We start from the raw sequence: 23,898 nt of genomic DNA, 5'->3' as shown, positions 1-23,898 counted from the left end.
TTGGCAGCCAGATTGGGCAGTTGGGGGTCATGTGTGGTGTATATCCAGTTAGTGGGGTATATAAGGTCATGACCCACATGGAGTAAGGACCTTTGGTTTTGGTTTCCAGCTTGTTCCCGACTGCGGTGTTCTGGCCAGGTGTGTGTAATCGAGGCGCTGAACGTGAGAGACCCGAGGACAAAGGGAGACAAGAGGGAAGAAATCCGTTTGCATCTGAATAGGGACTGTGTGGTGGTGAACTCCAACTTGTTCAAGTGAGAGAAGATCGGCGGAAGACTTGTAGGCACCGATTAGTTCTTCAAATGTTTGTACGTGGCCAAGATTTTTTGTCATGAGTAACGTTTGTTATATTTTCTTTGTTACGCGCTGTTTCATCGTCCCGCTTTTCCACATGTCGTGAGCCCCCATAGTCAAGGAAGGAGAGGAATGAGGTGATCGTATGTAGTGTAGACTCGGATATAACACCATTTTGTTATTAATTCACGCCTTGTGTAAATATCCTGTTGTACTTAACGAACTTTGATTAAAACCCCAGTAATTGTTGAGCCGACTTGTCTGTGTGTTTTGTTTTCAGCCCTGCAGACCTTGCTCTACAGGGAAACTCTATAGGTCTCAGACAAGGTCTGAAATTGCTTCAATTGCGGAATTCTTATGTTTAAATTATAATGATAAAATATATATGAGAGAGAAAAAAACCCTTGATCCAAACAACATGGCACAAAATGTAAACGATGAGTCCTGGGACAACTACAACATGTGTTAAACGATCTGTGAATGTCAAACCGAAAGATAGAAAATGACACAGGCACTCATAAACAGGTAGAACTCTGACTCAAGCACTCATAAATAGTCAATCTAGAAAAACAATTTCAAAAAAGGGGAAAAGATTTAATGGATAGAAAAACATTGTGTATGATCATTAAAGTTCCAAGATAACAAAAATCACAAATAATGGGCTAAATTAAGAGTGCAAATCTTGTGGTTTTATCAACAATCTCCGAGCATGGTTGACAAAAAGGTGTCAAATAGACACCTCAAATTGGACTTTTCCTGTGACCTGAGTTGGTCTCAGTTTTCGCCTGAACAAAGGAGAGACCAATCGGAAAGTGAGGAATGGGACGAGGAGCCAATTGGAAATACGAATAGTGGGGGAAAAACTATAAAATTGAAGTTCAAGGTTGAAGGACAGTCTTCCTCTGGATCAAGCAAAGCTGTGCTCTATATTGTGTTGTGTCGCCATAGACAACTTAGGACGCCACAGCACCTTGGTAATCATACGTCCATTGATCTCATCTCATCTGCCCCAGTGCTATGACCAAAGCTGAAGTTCATGCCAAAAGACTATAGACAATTGGAACTGTCAATTATTGATGTAGTCATAAATATTACCAAATAAACAGCTTTTTCGCTTGTAAGACACTTGTCATCATTTGCCTCCTTTACCACAGCCCACATACAATCTTCTGTTAGGTTCATCCTGATGCGGGATTAATTGATCCCCCTAAAAGTCAGCATCCTTACAATATATAGCTTATTAGGATGACAGTTATTGAGTCATGTGTCTTAACTGTCAAAGTTTTCTAAAATTATGTCATTTTATAGATAGGGATAATTACCAGAAATTTATTAGCTTTCAGGAGACAAATTCAAATAGGAGTGTCTAGTAATAACAATGAAAGTGTGGATTGAATGTAAAGAAAGTGAATGGGAAAAATTAATAGTAAGGTAGGTTGGTTGGTAGGTAGGTTTGGTGGTTTGAGAAAAATCTCAATGGAAAATGAATACATCTGAGTGCACAAAAGATTTTTCATATTTTTTAAAGGTGTTCTTACTAATTTTAGCTGATCCAATTTTAGTGATAAAGATGTTTGATGAATTCATAATTATTATTTAAAATTGCATATAACATACCCCATTCCATAACTAGCTTTTTCAAATTGATCCATTCAAATTGCCTTTTAAACACAGCTGTAGACCACACAAAAGTACAAAAGTTTATTTATTTAAAAATAATATATTTTCTATTAGAATACTACACTTACTGTGTTGCCAATATTTTGAAGTCCACATGGTCCACTTTCTTTTTCAGATGATTTAGATAATGAAGTGTAAGTACTGTTATTTCGATTATAATTTTCCTGAAACAGTCAAAATATATTTAAAATTTTTATCTTCCATGCTTTAATCTACAAGAAAATATTCAAATTTAAATAATTAAAATATAATTCATTATATATATATATAATCTATTTGTTAAATACTTAATTTATTTAACATACTTTTTGACTGATATTAATCAACTAGAATTAATCTTAGAATATATACCTTACATTAAAGTCTTATTCTCACCTTTTACTTGATTTTATTAGCAAAATATATCTAATAAATTAGATGATTAAATTAGATGATTTATTTAAAAATGTGAAGATTTTCAAGACTCTTACATTACATTCAACTATACATTCCAAGTTAATCTTATAAAATAAACAAATCTTCTATAATAATTAAAACAGATGTTTTATCTTTTTTATCCATTTTATTGTTTGTTCATTGAGTTAATTCTTTGAAAATTCTAGTTACAACTTTACACAAAATAATTTAAAACAGAATTTCAATTGATATAAGAAATTATTTTCATATATTTCAAAAATTTTTAATAATTAAATTCTAAGATAGAAAATTTGGAGCAAAAATTATTTGCTAGTATCTTCTGTTTCAGAAATAGAAAAAACAATTACTCTATGATGTGAATGGTTTGATTATTTTAAAAAAATGTAGTATAATTGATGTTTCTCTATAATTGTCTTAAAACTTCCCTAAACAACTGAATTCATTTATGATATTTAATGTATTATTTGTCTATGAAATTAAAAATGCCAAAATAAAAAAAAAATAAACAATAGTAATAATGTTACTCTAATGCACAATAACTGAGCCACTCATTTGCCAAATGATTAACTCCCTAAACAAAAAGTAGAGAAATTAATAAAATAATTATTTTTAAAATTTCATTTAAAATTTAAATGTAAGCAAATTGTAAAATAAAAAATAATAAAAGTAAATAAAAAAAAAGCAAACCAATTATTCCAAGGATAAACTACTTTTATATTTTTCACATACTGTAACTAAGGGAATTAATTAATTTGGCTGGTAAATGATATGATATCATTAAATAGGGAAATAATTATATATTGCATTATTAAAATTGCTTTGAAGAAATCCTTAACTTCTAAATATGTTTAATATTTTCTATTTCAAGTAAATATAAACTGTTGTTGTTGTTAGTTAAGTTATGGCAATGCAACACTTGGGTGATCTGCCTGGGGGGGACGGGATGCCTTCCGGGAAGTCTTTTTAAGGGAAACTGGCCCCTATTTAGGCTTTACAGACATGGAGAAAAACCCAGAAAACTCCACGTGGCCAGCCCGTTCAAGCGAGGCGTAAACCCACGATCAAAACTCCCAGTGTTCAGGGTACTAAGACTGCTTGGCCACTGGTGGGCACATAAATGTAAACAATTCTGGAGATATAATGATTCCATATGGATGAAGAGATTAGCTAAATAAATACTCAAGTTTTCAAGAAGCCAGAGAATATTATTTTTATTAAATAAATGGTTAAATTTACTTTATTAAATATTTTTATTATTTATTCATTTATTAAATAAATTTATAAAAATTTAAAAATTTATATAAACAAATTCAACAACATTCTTTGCTTCTTGAAAACTTGAATATTTATTTAGTTAATCACTTCATTTTGTTTTTTACTTTAAGAATAAACCCAGAGTATAATATTTATTAAAAAAATAAAACAAATATAAATATTTTAAATTAGAAATTTAACAAAAATATGATAATTTATTTTTATTAAATATATACACAATATTAAAAAATGTTTCACAGGCTAGATTTTTACGTTTTAAATTAAATCTGACATTTTAAATGAAAATAGTGCTAAGCTTGCCAAAATGGTGGAAGGTGTCAAAGATAATTTTGGAAAACAGGTCAAACTTTCAATGCAATACACACTCACTAAACAAACAAAATTTACAATTTGAAAACAAACATATTCACAAATTTGGTTTATCTACATACAGTTATTTTTGGTATATTTTATACAAATCTACATACTTTAGATTAATATGTATTAAATTTTAAAATTCATATATTTTTCAAAAGAACATAAATAAATTTAGAATGTGATAAAATATAAAATACATTATATATAAAAACAAAATAATTCCTAATCATCAAATATAAAACAATAATTTTTCCTTATAACTTCTGTCACATATTTTTGACATAAGTGAGTGATATTGTGGCAATTTAATAATTGTTAATGATTTATTAAAAGTTTCAATTGAATATAAATTATAAAATTTAGTAGCAATGTTATTGATTATTGAAACCGGTCCTCATTTTGCACATTTATTAAATAACTATTGCTTGAGAGTATGCATTCAAAAACAAAAATAACATTTCTTTAGAAAGAATCCAATCTTCAAAAAATATAGCACATTTCACAAAATTTCATCCCTACACTAGGAAATCTTTTAAGTCATTTTCCCTAACTCTATTAATAAAAAAGAAAAGTTACTCAGTTACAATGGCATATGAACAAGCAGTACTTAAACTTAACTTAGTACAATTAAAGAATTTGGCTGTTTATGAAGGACAATGGTTCCAACCAGAGTTAAACACATTCTTTGCACATTTATGTTACTTTGTTTAGAAGAACATGTAATTTATACATTAAGTTTATAGCTTTGTTGTTACTTATGTATTTATTCTGAAAGTTTATTATTAGTTGTAAATTTAAAAATTTTTAAAGGCACAAGAAAAATTAAGAGACAATTAAATCCATGTAAAATAACAGAAATATTATGGTTTTATCAATATTGTACTTAAGAGTATCATAGTAATTTTCTTCCTACACATTGTACAATTTGTGAATAATATCATCTTGTTCTCATTACTTTTTAATTTTTTCTAGTCATCTACTAATAAACAGAGTGTTTCCCTCAAACTTCTGCAGTTTTAATCTGTTTGCATAAGTATGAGAATGAAATATGTCAGAGAATGTTAATCAATATTTCAAGTTTCATATGCATATGCTTGAAATGGCTGCTATTATCATGCTTGAGCAATCTGGACATCCAGTGCTGCACTTTCTACATCACTGGATTGATTGACATGGCCCCAGTCTTTGCCCCATCTAATCATTGGACGTCACCCATTTGATCTTTGATTTTTGTGGGTATGTCAAGGATGTTATGTATGATACAAAATGCCAGACATGAGAGTCATGTGCACAAGAATTGTGGATGCCATTAACAGTATGACTCCTGGCATGCTAGTTCAAACATGGGCTGAAATCAAGTACAGACTGAATATCCTATGTGCCATGTCAGGTGCATATGTGACAATTAACTGATTTAATATAGTAAGTAACTTTTCCAGATGCACCTTCCATTACCATTGTCTGTACTGTACTCACACTTAATTTTTACAATTAATCCACAAACCTAGGGAGGTTTGAGAACATTTTGTATTATCCTATTATTAATATTTAGTCATTTCTATATCAAGACTTGTAAAATTTTATTTAAAAACTTGTAGAAAATTATCAGACATAAGTGTAAATATAATCATCAGTATTCAATTATAAGAATGAGAATAAAAAGGACTTTCAATAAAAGACATCATTCTTCAATAAAGCTGGTGGTTGCAAAAAGACTCTTAAAAGAATAGTTATTTCCAAACATCAATCATTTTTATTGTAATTCATAAAAGTTTCAGGGAAAATATCAGAATCAATGCAAAGAAACAAATAAATTGGATTAGCATGGCAAAAAAAAATCTTTACTGAACAGATGTTCATTATCAACAAATATGTTTTTACTTAGGATTAAAAACTGAGAAAAACCAAAATTAAATTTATATATATTAATCAATTATAATTATTAATCATGAATTTTTCAATGCTACTTGTAATTGCTGTCTAACCTGGAATAAAAATAACATTGTTGATGTAGTGAATATTTAATTTGCAAATGAATACAGGTATAGAACAAAATAATAGGAACACCCCTTTCGAAATGTGTTGTACTTTGACCATCCAATACAGCCCACCATGTGTCGCAACAGTCTGCCATCCAGTGGTGGTGAAAGGGAAGGTATCAGTCAAGCATTTGGCGGTGTGACAGTTGCATGAGAAAATTCTGTTCCCATCAAAGCACCATTATGTCCGACCTGTCCGATGTGCAAAGAAGCATGATTATTGGAGCTCACTTCGCTGGAGCTCACTTCGCTGGAGCATCCATATCTAGAACAGCCAACTTTATGGGTGTTTCAAGGTCCACTGTGTCAAGGATTATGACAGCCTACACAAAACTAGGAAAGGTGTCCTCTGCAAAACAGAACAGTAAGTGAAAGTCAAAACTGACTGACTGGGATAGATGAGCGTTGAAGAGAATAGTCACCTGAAAACATAAGACTACACTGCAGAAGATAACCTCTGAGATAAACTCCCATCTCCAGAACCCTGTATCCACCAAAACTATTCAACGGGAGCTGCATGCTGCGAGCATTCATGGCAAGGAAGCCATCCCAAAGCCATTAGTGTCACCGCAGAATGCTATGAAGCGACGACAGTGGTGACGAGACCACTGGACACAACAGGTCATCTGGTCTGACAAATCATCATTTATGTTATTTCAGACCACTGGACATGTGTTCGTCTGGCAAACACCAATTTGGCGACCTCACATAATTGATTATGCAATATTGTGCTTCTTACAAGTAATCAACACAAATGGTTCACTTATTGAATGCATGATTAAAATGGTGTAAAATAACACTTTGCTTTAGTGACTTATGGTTTTGTTCTTGAATCACCATATTTTCTGCTAGTTTTTTTCTTTTGCTCTTTCTGTCATGTGGGCACTAAGAAGACCTCTTTCAGCAAGCTCATTAAGGGTTTGGCCAGGCCCACAATAGGGCAGCCAGGTGGTGAGAAGGAACAGGGGAGACATATCTGGTTAGATCACCCCCAAAAAATTCCTGGGGATTTTTTGATCTGTCTGGATTCGATCCCAGGTCCCCAGAGTGGAGGCTGCCACCTCGACCACTCAGCCATCCAGTCATCAAATACTTTCTTCTAATGGCAAAATTTATAACTAATTTTTGTTTCCAATTCCCTATGAAACCTATTCCCCATATCATATATACCAAGTTTCATTGGCATACGTACACAGGGTCTGTACAGGTAATTCCATCTGTGATTCCCTGACCAATTATGACATCATTCCCTGTCTTATTAATGTCTGCATTTCCCCTTTCCATTATGTAATATTTGGCCAAGTCTATTTAAGCCCATTTTGAACACAATAATATAAATTTTTTNGAGGGACTATCGCACTGAGGGGACGATCGCCCCGAACTTCTCGTGACGATCGTTTTTATACGATCATCGTTGGCACTGAGCCAACAGGTCGTTCACTTGTTATGCTGACTAATTAGTACGTGCACATTGACTAATTGACAAACGGACGATGTGTAAGATTCCACATCCGATCTATTTCCGTTATATTTTTTTCCATCCTCTAATGAAAAAAATATGTTAACCCTAAAAATTTTCGAACTCAAACCCCTCGGGCTCACACATCTCTTAATTTAAAAAGAATCATGTGACTTCTGATCCAAACCAGAAGTTCATATATACAGGGTCCATACAGGCGATTCCATCTGACTAATTATTACATTTTCCCTTGACCTATTAAGGTCTCTGCATTTCTCCTTTCCATTATGTAATATTCAGTCAAGTCTATTTAAGACCATTTGTACACAATTATATAAATTTTTTTTATTAAAAAAACACTTTATTCACTTCTTACAAAAAACTTCATGTAAAATTGATTAGGTAATTAGCTATGTCATTTCTACATCATGTAAAAGATTTCATGATTTAATTTAAATTAATTCGTAAATTTTATTTAAATAAGAGAAAGACTTGCATTGCATCATAAAATTGAATTTTCTTAAAGCAAGGAGAGGATAAATTCAAAATAATTTAAACAGAAGAAATAGCACAGTCCGTGAGAGGGAGAAATTGCTTATTGTTTGCTATATTTGGTCCAGCATGGATGCATTCAAGGTCATTACATTTCTCCCCGTCTCTCCCTAAAACTTAGTGGGAGTGGCAGAGTTTTGGTGGAAAAGCAGGACACTGTCGATGGTGTTTCTGAAAACCTGATTTTTAACTCTATGGAGATATGGTATACTTTGAAATTCCACAGGCCATTCAAAGATAGAAATCTGTGGTTAGAGAGAAGACATATCAAAGATCATCAATCCATCAAAATTGGCAAAATTATCTCCAAATACAGTATGTGGCCAACAGCAAAGAATACAACAAATAAAAATAGGTGAATTGCGTAAGGCCACCATGTAGTCCAAAATGCCCAATACACAATATCATTACACTGACTGATGGTTCTTTGCCTTCCCCACAGCATCAAGTGACTGCAATGAATTAACCAAATGTCATGCAGGTAAAAAAAAATTAGGAAGATTGTGTACGGGACACAATCGCAATTGTTTAAAGAGTGAATCTGTCTTTGCGTTATTAGAGGAAGGATAAGATGTAAACGAATAAAGTCTTGGTGATTATCATATTCCAAGTCAATATCTATTGATCCAGGTGGTGGCACACTCAAAATATTCACATTGGAGTTGATGTGCTCAGTTTTCTTAAGCATTCTATACAATCTGCATCATTTGGCATTAGTCATTTTGAGGTTTTCTAATTCCTTTAAAATTTTTCTTTCCAATGATATATATTTCTTAGATTTCTGTTCGTATTCACTTTGCAATTTCTTTGACACTGTGAAAATTTTCTTCTACTAACACAGTTATTGGCTTATAACTTTTACAAATTCTATTTTATCAGTAATTATTGCTAAATAATACTGTAGATCCTGTCATTCTGTACAAATCAACACCAATTTCAGCGTCCTAACTCTTCACGATCCAAAGTTTCACTGCCCACTTTCAGTGTTCACACGCAACTGCTACCCTTCCCCTATACAGCTGTATACCATTTTAAATTTGGACATAAACCTTCTATCCAACAAAATTTAAATTGTTAGATTATCATTTATAGTTTATGAGATAAATGGCAAGATTTGTTGTGCTTATGTCTGGTCACTCCAGTTTTCGTATGCCCCTCCTATACTGAACCAAATTTAAAGATGTAAAAAAGAGTGAGAGTGACAGATGAATTCCATGGTATTTGTAGATTCCCTGACTTTTTCTGCTAAAAATCTTATTCCCTGACTTTTCAGATCTGTAAGAACCCTATGTACCGGTACATCATAACCAGCTCCAACGGGCTGAATAGGGTCAGTTTAATTATAACCACCCTGTATATCTAATAAATTTAAAAACTTTCTTTAAAATGTAGTTTCCAAATTACATAATTAATTAAAAATAATATAATAAAAAAATAAATAAAACATCCCAAAAAATTATTTTGAAATTTATTCCATGTCTTGATATTTGTCAATTAATTATGTTAAATACATTCAACTCTTGGCAAACTATTTTACTAAAAATAAATTTTAAATATTTTCAACTGTATGCTAAATATAAGAACTATACTGAACAGCTGATTCATTATCTAAAAATAGCATAAGTTTCTAATTAGGAGAAAGAACTGGGTTAGAAAAACCAGAAATAAAATTTATTCATATAAATTTAATATTATCAATTATAATTACAATACCTTTCGACGAGATTTGGCACACGACTGTTGATTTGTACTTATATAAGACGTTAGAAGTACTAATAGACAGAGACAAGCAACGACGAAGAGACAAATATATGGCAGTGTATAGAATTCATCTTTAAAGTAATAATGAATTCTCTCCAATAATTTATATGCTGCTGGATATGATGCTGATTTCAAGGATGCTTTTCTAGACTTTCTCTTTAGAACAGATTTCATGATAAAGTTAAAAAAAAATCTACAAATAAATCTCTGAAGGAGAAATTACCAACTTCAACCTTGTTCTAAAGAGAAGACTACAATTATATTTGTATTTGGATTCAATCCAGATTTTACAATCAAACTTCTCCTTATAAACTATAATTACATTCAATGTTTCAAATTTACACTGAATTTGAATTTGATAAAATATCCAATAACTTAATATATAAATGTTTTAATATATAACTATAATTATAATTATGAATTTATTATTTGTTTTTACAGATTAAATATTTAAAAGTATTTATCAAAAAAAAAAAAAAATTTAATATTCATTTTCATCTATCTTAACAAAGATAAATCTATTTATTACAATAATATATAAAAATATATTCTATAAATTTTTTGCATCAATCTTTCATTCATTTTAAGATTGTAATTACTGTAACTATTTTAGGAAAATATATCACAAAGCTTGAATTCACTTTCAAATATTTATTAACTTAGTTCAGCTTAATTTATTTTAAGTAATAATTCTAATATAATTTATATAGTTTGCAGCTAAAAATATAGTTTATGCACATCATCTATAGAAATTTATCAAAATATCAACTTATAAATTATTAACTTAAGATTAATATAGTGTATTCAAATACACACCAATACATAAAATGTATTACAAAATATTTTATAATAATTTCTAATGAAAAATTACGAAAAAAAATCACAGATAAAACTAAATATTTTTTCAAGCTATCAGCTCTAACTAAATACAGTAATAAAAAGTAAAAAATTTAAATAAGTAATAGATACAAGTGGATATTTAAAATATCATTTAAAAATCTAAAGAATTAACATTCCCATATTTCTGTTCTCTCTTGCAGTTTATATTACTATTAAAACTATTATATACTTAATTTAATGCATTGTTTATGTCTAAATAGAGTTTAGTTTAAATCTGAAATACATACATGTTTAAAACTTTTGTTATGAACAAAAAATTAATATAAATTATTTTTTATTTAAAAAATATGCCTACTTAACTAACCTATAAATTTTATATTTTAATTGTTAATCTTTTTCCTACTTTTCAGAATAAAGTGGAAATAAGAATTACTGTATTTTTAAGTGAAGAAATTTTTCAATGCAAAAATCAAATCTGTGAGCCACCAGGAGGGAAGAGGAGTCCTCTCCTTCCAGCCTCTGGTCGGTGACCTACTTTCTTGTCAGGGATGGTAGTAACGTTCGGTTACGCATTACGCGGGTAGAGGAGAGTCGGAGGGGTCAACGATAAGGCGTTGGCATAGTCGAATAAAGACACCATATTTCTAAACTAACAATTTATTACAAACAAATAATAAAACAAACGTTCTAACACGGTAAGTCTCATTCACGTATGAGAGAGAAAGCTTACAATAAAGCGTTCATACCTCTTACTATGATAACAAAGGCCTTTAATTTCTGAAAGGCGTGATCCAATTTGAGGGTTGGGATCGATGGTCTTCTAATATGTTGTGCGGCAGGTCAGCGGGAAGCGAATGTCCATCTGGTTGGCGCGATGGCGACTTCTTGATCAGCGACTCCCCGGAGAGGGGGAAGGAGGATGGCTTTTATACCTTTTTGGTGGGAAAATTCGTCAGGTGATCAATTGTTTTAGCAGGTGTGGGGTTAAAGGTGGTGTTAGAATGACAACAATATGACGAATTTTGCCGATAACTGTAAACTATATACGGTTTGATCGTGAGAATGTTTATGGTTAAACAAAAAGAGTTATAATTCTCTCTTGTACTTTATATTTCGTTTTTGTAGGGTCAAATTCCTTTGGTTGAGGGCATTTTTATTTTAAATTTATTAAACTTTTAAAGGATTAAATGCTTTTATTAACTTCGAATTTCACAAATCTGACTCCACATTAGAAACCTGAAATGATTCCATATCTAGAGTTATTAGAAAAATGAAGTCAGGATTTCAATTTATTAAAAAAGTTCATATTCACCATTAGGATATTAACAATCTGTTTGTCTATAATGAATAGACAATCTTTATAATGAAATATTTTAAGACCCATTATAATCTTAAAAAAATTTTATATAATAAATAGATGGAACTGTGGTTGTCCTCTATGTTTATTTTGTATAATTGTATATAAAATAAGAACTCCTTTCTTCTTTCCTGTAATTCTTCGTCCTTCTGTTTTTAACCCTTTCCTGTCACCTGACAGGAGCCTCATTGTTTGTGGGTCCTGATTGGACAGTGAACAAAAGGGAAAAGAAGGGGTCCTGCCCAAGGGGGCCATCAGAAAAACAGGAGTTGACAAGAGGCATTTTTGGGTTTGCCACCGACAAGAAAGAAAGTCAGGTGAGGGAGATCGAGTTACAAATGATGATGATCCAGACCCAGGGAGATAGAAGGAGATAGAGGGTCAGTATAGACCATGTGCAGATGGTGACTTGGAACTGAGTGAGCCTTTCCATACAAGCTCAAGGACCTTCCTCGGCACATATTTAATGGAATGGTAACTGGTTGTTATTACCCCAGATGTGAATGGATTGGATATTCACTGTCCATGAAGCGACTATAGTCCGTATTATTCCATTATCGAGACCCCCCAATCTAAGCTACCGGTATACTATTGTAGTTCTAACGGATCACCAAGGCGATCCAGAACGTGATGTGGGTAAGAATAAATGAGGACTGTACAACGAAATTTAGAGAAAAAAAAAACCTTTATATATATCAATTCCCTTTTCGCGTTGATACAATAAGTACTATAGGACATGAGCTATCGGCTTGTAACAATCTCACACGACTTTCGTCTCCTTAATATTACATTCACTTTCGAGGTTCGCGAGTACTGATACCAAATCGCTCACAATGAATGTTACAGACGAATTACATAGCAGATCCGCCACCCTGACAATTCATATAGGGCAGTCTCCTTTGTGAGTGGACATCCGATTGGAGCCGTGACCACGTGGAAACGAAAATCCTCTTTGGACTGAAATAATGGGCCACGAAAAACAGTCTGATGATGTTCTTTTACCCAACCTTAGTCAGATAATTCTCCGACGCTTACTGAGTCCGATGTAACCCGATTCCTTCACTTACTTAGTTCAATCCGCTCTAATTTGCCGGTTCTCGTCTATATCCGGATCGAGTCCTGACCTCCTTTGTCCGTTGGTCCCTCGTCTTCCCTTCCGCCGTCCAGAATTCACACAGAAGCAAGCCAAACTCCTCTTCCTTCCTCTCAGGTTGCCCTTTTTATAACTTCCTATAAGCTCCTCCCTTCACCTCCACGTGATCACCAAAGGGGCCAATCAAGGCATCGACAAAATCCACCATAAGGTGGCGCGCGATACAAAACTTTGAAAAGAACAAACAAAGAACCCGAACAAAGGTGTGACAACACACAGTATCTAATAAAAAAATAAATAAAATAATACACGTGCCTAGCACTACACTATCCAACCATCCTTCATCCTTTCTTTTCTCTTTCTAGTAAGTAGTAATAGTATTAGGTTTAAGTTGAATTGTGATTGTCTTAGTTTTAAGCTGAACTGTATATTAATTAATTGTTGTGGGAAGTTTGAGTGAGAGGGAGGATTTAGTACACATACATTTTTGTTCTCTGTAACGGGAAGACTGATTTATCATATTTTTAAAAGCACCTTAATTCCTTAATTTGTTTCTCTAAAATTTCTTATAAAGGTTAAATATTCTTACAAATTTTTTAAAACATAGAATATTATAAATATGTATTTCAGATAGATAAAAAAATTCTGTAAAGTAACAAGCAAACAAGAATACATTTAAATAAATGCTGTATAGTCTGACTATAATGTATTTGTCCTAGAAATCATATAAATCCTTCTAATTTGCATATTACAAAATTTATACAACTATTTTATATAAAACATAAAAACTTACATAACATAGCTAGAATTATTTCTTATTCAACTAGTCACAGTTCTAAATCCAACTTTAAGTTTGGATAAATAAAATACATTCCTACAAGTAAGATATTGTTGGACTATATTTTATTACTAAAAATTCTAAACTTCATTTCTAAAAGAGTATGCATTAGAAGTTTTAAAGGCACATGCAACAGACAAGCTGGATTGCCAAATGGTTAAGGTGTCAACCTGTCACTCAAGGGATATAGGAACAAAAACCCTACAAATTTTTCAGAGAGGGATGGGATGGTTCATTTCTCACCATTGTAGATCTGACTAAATCCACAATAAATGTATATATATAATATATATAAAACAGTGTGTATATAATATATTATATATATATATATATATATATATTATNCTTACTGAGTCCGATGTAACCCGATTCCTTCACTTACTTAGTTCAATCCGCTCTAATTTGCCGGTTCTCGTCTATATCCGGATCGAGTCCTGACCTCCTTTGTCCGTTGGTCCCTCGTCTTCCCTTCCGCCGTCCAGAATTCACACAGAAGCAAGCCAAACTCCTCTTCCTTCCTCTCAGGTTGCCCTTTTTATAACTTCCTATAAGCTCCTCCCTTCACCTCCACGTGATCACCAAAGGGGCCAATCAAGGCATCGACAAAATCCACCATAAGGTGGCGCGCGATACAAAACTTTGAAAAGAACAAACAAAGAACCCGAACAAAGGTGTGACAACACACAGTATCTAATAAAAAAATAAATAAAATAATACACGTGCCTAGCACTACACTATCCAACCATCCTTCATCCTTTCTTTTCTCTTTCTAGTAAGTAGTAATAGTATTAGGTTTAAGTTGAATTGTGATTGTCTTAGTTTTAAGCTGAACTGTATATTAATTAATTGTTGTGGGAAGTTTGAGTGAGAGGGAGGATTTAGTACACATACATTTTTGTTCTCTGTAACGGGAAGACTGATTTATCATATTTTTAAAAGCACCTTAATTCCTTAATTTGTTTCTCTAAAATTTCTTATAAAGGTTAAATATTCTTACAAATTTTTTAAAACATAGAATATTATAAATATGTATTTCAGATAGATAAAAAAATTCTGTAAAGTAACAAGCAAACAAGAATACATTTAAATAAATGCTGTATAGTCTGACTATAATGTATTTGTCCTAGAAATCATATAAATCCTTCTAATTTGCATATTACAAAATTTATACAACTATTTTATATAAAACATAAAAACTTACATAACATAGCTAGAATTATTTCTTATTCAACTAGTCACAGTTCTAAATCCAGCTTTAAGTTTGGATAAATAAAATACATTCCTACAAGTAAGATATTGTTGGACTATATTTTATTACTAAAAATTCTAAACTTCATTTCTAAAAGAGTATGCATTAGAAGTTTTAAAGGCACATGCAACAGACAAGCTGGATTGCCAAATGGTTAAGGTGTCAACCTGTCACTCAAGGGATATAGGAACAAAAACCCTACAAATTTTTCAGAGAGGGATGGGATGGTTCATTTCTCACCATTGTAGATCTGACTAAATCCACAATAAATGTATATATATAATATATATAAAACAGTGTGTATATAATATATTATATATATATATATATATATATATATATTATATACACACTGTTTCCTCCCTGGCACATGCAATACATGATGCATATTTGTTACTATTCTGAAACAAAACATTTTCTACTTATTAATAATTTAGTGCTTTAATTTTTAACAAGCATATAATTAAGTTAAGTTTAATTTAAATTCTCTATTTTTAATTCTGATAATAGCTATGTATTAGCTGAAAAATTTTTTTGTATGCATGAAAGCCCTTAAGATCTTTAATAGAATTTGTTTAAATGTAATGAAAACATAGGTCCTTTATATTCTTATTTAATTTATTTGTTATTGAAACATATTTAATTAAATAAGAACATTATAAAATAAATAGACTAATTCAATTTTATCTACAGCAATTGCAATAAATTGTACTAATCAATAACTACAAAGTAATAAATATACTGATTATAATCATCATTCAAAATAATAATAAATAATCAGTCTAGTAGAAATTTTGACATTTCAAAAATTCAATTTTTTCAGAACACCATTAAAAAACTTTTCAATATATTAAAATATTAGAACTGAGTGAGATCATTTTCATCATTATTTTGAGCATTACATGATATGGAATTAACTCAAAAAACATAAACAGTAGTCATAATTATCAGTTTATACATTTTGCAATTTTGTAATATATGGCTGAATCCACACAACAGTGACTTGTTAACAGTGGCGTGCTGTAGTGGGGGCGGCAGGGGTGGCCCACCCCGAGCGGCACTTTTTAGGGGGCGGCAAAATTTCACAATAAATAATAATAATATCTTGTAAAAATTTGAAACATCCTAATCTATACTTGCATCACGCCTACGATAGTGCTATTGTCCGGACAGTCCGGGAATCGGGTTGCCAGGTGAACTAGTAACTTTTTCATCCGAGGAGTTCCTGTGAAACCTATTGACCCCCTTTTTTTTGCTTGTACGATTCATTCGCGTTCATATACACCACCAATTAACTACAGTGGTACCTCAGGATACGAAATTAATCCGTTCCGAAACTGAGATCGTATCATGAAAATGTCGTAAGGTGGATCATCTTTTCCCATACGATTACATGTAAAACCAAATAATTCGTTCCAACGCGAAAAACATACTCAAATTAAAGCCAAGTAATACATTTAAAAAAATAACTGTAGTAAGAAAAACAAATGAAAAATGCGAACTAATGTAACGTCGTATGGTGAGTTTTTGTTCGTATCATGGAGCAAAAATATGTTCGAATTTTATGTCGTATCCTGAAAATTTCGTATGCTGGGGCGTTCGTAACCTGAGGTACCACTGTATATACAAACTTCTAGTCTGGACCACAAGTCATGCGATTTTTTTAAATTAAAAGAAAATAAAAATTGCAGCCCAGTTTTGTAAAGACATCAAAATAAATAATTGCTCATTTGTTTATAAAATTTTAATATATTTTATTTTTGTATTTAATATTAGCATTAATTATTTTTAAGATTGAATAATGTAATGATAACTTGTATTTGTATAAGAATGAAGATTTTGTTTTTATGCTACAGGAATTTTGTATATTACATTTCCAAACATTTTTTCAAAAAATATATAATACATTGGTATCTCATACTTTAAACGTTCCAAAATTAAAAAATTAAATTCTAGAGAAATTCAACCCAGAATCAGAACAATGCTTCTACCTTCAAACTGCATGCACAATGAAAAAAATCCAGCAATGAGTAGTATAACTTTCCCAGCTGTTAAAAATTAACTTTTGTAGTATATTCTTAATTATAATAAATAAAATTGTGGCTCCATCTGTTATGAAATTTTGCTATAAAAATATTTTTTTATATTTTTAATTATTATAAAATGACAAAAAGCTTAATTTTGAAGATGATGAGTTTCGTAAAAAAACTGTAAATGCAAAGAATGAATACCATCATAAGTCCGACCCCTCTCAAGATATGACACCACTTTATCTCCTCACCCCCTCAACCTTTAACCACTAAAATTCAATGGCATCAATGCCTCTTATACACAAGCTACCATACAAACTTTCATTTCATCATCAATATCCCATCCTGAGATGTTAAACAAAATAGATGTCAACACATAAAATTTTTTTCTCTTTGTTTAGCTCAGGAGGTTTCAAAATATGGAGATTTGCAAAAACCTTGGAGGGTCAAAATTTTAAACAATTCCAATATTTTCCCTTATGTATACATAACAGCCAGGAAAGTAAAAATGCACATTTTGTGTAAATGCCATCTGTTGTGAGTCCAAGTCATCTCTTGCTCTTGCTGTGAAAGCATCTCTTGCATTACACTCTTGTATTTTCAGTGTTTTTTCACTTTATTTTTGATATGTTTGGTTATTTATATAACTCCCATCTATTAATCATGGCCTCCAAGAAGTTTGTGAAAGCAACAAAATCTAAGAGGAAGGTTTTAGCCATTGACAATTGAGATAAGGAACTTATCATAAAGCATGAAAACAGTACATGTATGGCAGATCTTACAGCCATGTTCAAGATGCCAAAGTCAATAATGTGTCTAATTTTTTGAAATAAGAAGGCAATAAAAGCAGCAAATGTGTCTAAAGAGGTGATGGCGTTGACCTCCAGGAAGGTTACATGTTATTAAGATGGATAAACTCTTCCTAGTGTGGATAAATAAGAAGCAATTAGCTGTGATATCATCTCCAAGAGGATTATTTGTGAGAAAGTCTAGCAGCTGCGTAGTGATCTTAAGAAACTGGATATCATCACTCTTCACTAAGGTACAGTAAATGCAATTTTCATTTTGTTATACAGTATTTTACTTTTTTAATTTATTTAGATAAAAATAACACAATTAAACTATATGTATTTGCTGTTTAAGTTTATTGACATGGGTATTGTTCAGTTTGAACAGCCTCCTGAAATGAATTAAACTTGAAGTCTAAGGTACCACTCTATAGTTATTCTAAGTGTGTCAAAACAAGTTGGAGATGCATGCCAAATCAATTTTCAGGAATATTTTGGTATGAAGAGTAATATATGAATGCACAGATCAAACTTAGTTTTGTCATTTATGTTACATTTGAGTTTTGTAAGCTGGAGGAATTGTCTTCATTTAAATTTTGACTGCAATTTTTAAAATGTGAATTGTTATTCTATGTGAAAGAAAGTAAATAGATTTCTTTTTAAATTGTCATTCCAGTATTATTAAGTAATTATTTTAATGTAACAAAATTAACAAAAAAAAATATATCTATTTAATCTTTTAAGATTATCAATTTGGTTAATTTGAAAATAAATTGCAATTTTGATTTTCTGAATAGTGTGCTTCACCATGACGAAATAAAAATAAAAAGAACACTTAACTATAAGTCTACAATTTTATAAAAGTTGTGTTGGTTATTTTCAAATAAAATTGGAATTTAAATAATGCACTTCCTGAACTCTGACATGAAATGGTGCTATGTGATACTACATGATATTGGGATACAACTAAGGATGCACCGATAAGCAAAATGACCGATTACCGATTAATCGGCCATGCATTATCGCCCGATACCAATTAATTGGCCGATTAGTGTTAATAATTTATTGCATTAATAGTGTGAGATCCTGGAGTTAATTATACAGTTAATTATAATGTGGAAAAAACCCATTTTTCTCCACCTGGTATTTCCATATCCCTCGGGTCAGGTAAACAATAGACGATCGAATATCCTCGCAAAATCAACAATCTCTTCCTTTGTTTCTAAAATAAATCTCAACACTTAATTGTTGATGCATGGAAACTTCAACATTGTTTAAAAAGCTGAAGTGTTTCTGTGTTTAACAGAAATAAAATATATTTCTTTAACAGCTGATATTTGGACAGCAACTACAAACAATTCTCCTTTTTTAAGTGTAACAGCTCACTGATTGAAGGATGATTTTCAGCAGGAAAGAGCTGTTTGCAAATTGTTTCCTTTGAAGGTTCCCACACAGCTACACGAATCAGTGAACAGTTAAAAATTGTTCTTGAACAGTATAAGTTGACAAGTGAGAAGATATTCTTAGTACTAAGAGATTCTGCAGCAATTCTAGTAGCTGGAATTAGGAATTGCAACTTAGAAGCATTATCATACGCTGCAGCTGACACTAAACGAATGCATATTTTCTAAACAATATGTGAAAACTATAATCACAGCTAATAGAAATATTGTCACACATTTTAATCATTCTGCTGTAGCTGTAATCAAATTAGAAGATTTGCAAGAAAANGACACACTAATATTTTCTGAGTGTTTTTATTTCAATATCTGATTGTATTTGATATATATATCAATATTTGTTATAAGGTTTTTAACTCAGCTTTTCTATTGGTCCAATATTTTCTGATTTGTTTCTACAAAAGGGACAGATTATTAATCTGAAGATAATCTAACTTATCATTAAACATATAAGATATGTTATCTGCAGAAAGTAATAATTCATCCCGAGAAAAGCAAATATGCTCACTCACTGTTCAATGTAAATGTAAATGTAATTTTTAATAGACTAGTATAATTCAATTAAATTATACACTTACTACATATTGTAAATAAAACTATTATTAGAAATGATGATATTAAAATATCCTCGTTTGTAATAATAGTTTTTCAATACAGCTACAGACATACCAAACATATGCATATAAACACACATTTTAATGTAGAAATTTAGTTTTCATTTATCTAGAAATCAAAACATTTGAAATAAAAGTATAGAACTATTATTAATGCATACATTTGTCGACAAAGAAGAAAGCCGGGATCTCCACGGTCGGGACGACAGTTTAGACGAACTAACACTGTCTACCGAATTGCTATCTAACGACTTCTGGTACGACGACACCTGATTTCGAGATCCCGAACCTTTATTCACATCCACATCATTATCCAAATTCGACACAGCATCTTTTCTACCATAATCGTTGGACAAAGAGGTGTGCTTCAAAAGAGCAGATAACTGAGAACTATCATTTTTGTAATTATTAATGATATTATAATACTTTGAGGTATCTTTTAATCTGTCTCTCTCATAATTTTGCAGTGTGTCAGTAGAATATTTAGAAGTCAAACTGCTCGACGGTAAAGAGTAAGATCTATTGTAGTCTGTCGAACCATATCTATCCGAAGTACGGGATTCTCTTATCGAGTAAGTTCCAGAAAGAGGAGGCTTAGAATAACGATTATAAGACTTTGATGTTAAGTACGAACTTTTATACGAATATTTCGAAAAATCTCGATCAGAACCCGATGGAGAGGAATAATAAGAAGTATAAGAATTCACAGAAGTCGATCTTCTTATAAGAGGGCTGGTTGCCACAGGCATTTTGAATTTTATAAATAAATTTAATTTAATTCAATCGTATTTCATCCCATTCAATTTGCACATTCTTCGCAGATTAATTCATACAAATTTACCTTATATAAAATATAATCTTATTAAATACCTACTTAAAAAGAGATAAACAAATCTTGAATAAAGTGATATTAGATTTGATATTAAGAATAAATATAAACAAACAATATTAAATAGTATATGTACCATATTGTATTTAATACTACTTATTAAATACAATATGTCATTTTAAAATAAAATTATTAAAATTTATTACAAGTTTAGTTATAATTATTAGACTATAATTAAATTAAACCAAAAAACTAGTTAAAATCAATAAATGAAAAGAATTTAATTATTTAAACTAATAATATATACTTAACTAGGTTTTACTTTTGGCACACTTTAAATTCCTCATTTAAAAATGTAATCCAATTAAGATACATTACAACATTGGAACATGACATGCAATGAGTTATGCAGGGATTGAACATAACAGTATCAATGTTTGTTTTGAAATGAATCTGCTAGTTTGAAAGTTTATTTCTTTCCAGTTTTATATTGTAATATTGACAGTTCTATTTAAAATTAATTGCATTATAAATTTTCCAAATATATACTTACAGTTTTGCATTAAAAACTAATCCAAGTAAAATAAAAATTTGTCTTTTTTTTATATAAAGAAATAAATTCATGTATTTAAATCAAATCTATCTATCATATTAATAGTTATTGCTGGAATAAATAATAATAATAATAATAATAATATTTATTCCAGCAATAACTATTAATTAATATGACATTTTTATGTACAAATAATTTTAATATGCATAATTTAATAAAATCATTTTCTATAAACATATGTAAGTTCTATTCAAAACAATACAAATTTTAATTAACGATGATAAAAAATTATCTGAATTTCTATTCTAGTATAAAATTTTAACATATTCAATATTCAAGCTACCATATTCTATTTGATCAATTGTTAAATTAGCAAATTCATTTAAATGTATCTTTATTCGTAAAGCTTCTAGTCCTATTCCATAGGATTTTATTCTGTTATAGCTACTTTTTTTGACTATTAAATCAAACTTATCAAAATTATAAAACTCAAACTAAAGGATAGAAAACCCAAAATGTACATGCATCTCGAAGATTTCAACTCTAATAAAAAATGAAGAAAGAAACCAAGTTCTTCAAAAATCATGGTGCAATAAGTCCAACTAAGTAGCCAAAAAAGTATCTATAAAAGAATAAAATAAATATGTATTTCACATATCTATTTACTTGAAGCAATAGCTGTATTTTTGGTTACTATTAAGACACACTAATATTTTCTGAGTGTTTTTATTTCAATATCTGATTGTATTTGATATATATATCAATATTTGTTATAAGGTTTTTAACTCAGCTTTTCTATTGGTCCAATATTTTCTGATTTGTTTCTACAAAAGGGACAGATTATTAATCTGAAGATAATCTAACTTATCATTAAACATATAAGATATGTTATCTGCAGAAAGTAATAATTCATCCCGAGAAAAGCAAATATGCTCACTCACTGTTCAATGTAAATGTAAATGTAATTTTTAATAGACTAGTATAATTCAATTAAATTATACACTTACTACATATTGTAAATAAAACTATTATTAGAAATGATGATATTAAAATATCCTCGTTTGTAATAATAGTTTTTCAATACAGCTACAGACATACCAAACATATGCATATAAACACACATTTTAATGTAGAAATTTAGTTTTCATTTATCTAGAAATCAAAACATTTGAAATAAAAGTATAGAACTATTATTAATGCATACATTTGTCGACAAAGAAGAAAGCCGGGATCTCCACGGTCGGGACGACAGTTTAGACGAACTAACACTGTCTACCGAATTGCTATCTAACGACTTCTGGTACGACGACACCTGATTTCGAGATCCCGAACCTTTATTCACATCCACATCATTATCCAAATTCGACACAGCATCTTTTCTACCATAATCGTTGGACAAAGAGGTGTGCTTCAAAAGAGCAGATAACTGAGAACTATCATTTTTGTAATTATTAATGATATTATAATACTTTGAGGTATCTTTTAATCTGTCTCTCTCATAATTTTGCAGTGTGTCAGTAGAATATTTAGAAGTCAAACTGCTCGACGGTAAAGAGTAAGATCTATTGTAGTCTGTCGAACCATATCTATCCGAAGTACGGGATTCTCTTATCGAGTAAGTTCCAGAAAGAGGAGGCTTAGAATAACGATTATAAGACTTTGATGTTAAGTACGAACTTTTATACGAATATTTCGAAAAATCTCGATCAGAACCCGATGGAGAGGAATAATAAGAAGTATAAGAATTCACAGAAGTCGATCTTCTTATAAGAGGGCTGGTTGCCACAGGCATTTTGAATTTTATAAATAAATTTAATTTAATTCAATCGTATTTCATCCCATTCAATTTGCACATTCTTCTAAACATTTACAAAAATCCACACTGCACGTTCCGTTATAATTACAATACAATGTTTAGCACATTTTCACAGTATTAACACATCTTTTTATCACAACACTGTCACTACAAAATGCATCCAAGAATCTCCATAAAGCTCTTCCACATCACATTTCATCCAAGCTATTATTGATGGCGTAGTTGTACTAAAATGGAGCTCCTCAGAAAATAAGTTTATTTTAAGAATTCCTCATATTACGCTATACTTATTCCTAAATAAAAGTAAAAAAAAAATTAACTTCGAATGATTTTTAAAATAAGAAAAAAACGTTCGTAAATACATTTTAATTTCGTTTAATTAATTAAAATAAAATAGACAATTAATTTCTTTCGAATAAATACATTCATTAATTGCGATATAGCAAGTAAAAAAATATAACGAAATAAATATTCATTTGCTTTTTTATTTCGAATTGAAAAATATAAAATTAAAAAAAGGAAAAGGTATTTAAAACTTAGCGCGCATAAAAATTGTTTTGAATTTTTTAAGCATTGAATTGTCAAATTATTTATAAA

General features: G+C 30.6%; 1 protein-coding gene across 1 annotated transcript in view; it reads right to left on the bottom strand.

The window, feature by feature from the left end:
* Window positions 1–23,628, bottom strand: part of LOC111641896 (ubiquitin carboxyl-terminal hydrolase 2-like) — an 85,208-nt gene extending 61,580 nt beyond the window's left edge. Inside the window, exons 1-3 of the mRNA XM_023388177.1 lie at window positions 23,246–23,628; window positions 20,265–20,820; window positions 2,043–2,138 (exon numbers count right to left, since the gene is read on the bottom strand). Coding sequence (XP_023243945.1) covers window positions 2,043–2,138; window positions 20,265–20,820; window positions 23,246–23,277 — 684 coding nt within the window. The 5' untranslated portion in view covers window positions 23,278–23,628. The remainder of the gene's footprint in view (window positions 1–2,042; window positions 2,139–20,264; window positions 20,821–23,245) is intronic.
* Window positions 23,629–23,898: the final 270 nt, after the last annotated feature.

This window comes from Centruroides sculpturatus, unplaced genomic scaffold, assembly GCF_000671375.1.
Source record: "Centruroides sculpturatus isolate CEXI.00-Female unplaced genomic scaffold, Cexi_2.0 scaffold59, whole genome shotgun sequence".
NCBI lineage: Eukaryota > Metazoa > Arthropoda > Arachnida > Scorpiones > Buthidae > Centruroides > Centruroides sculpturatus.
Note: the sequence above shows the minus strand (reverse complement) of the source record. Positions and strands in the feature narration are given on the sequence as shown.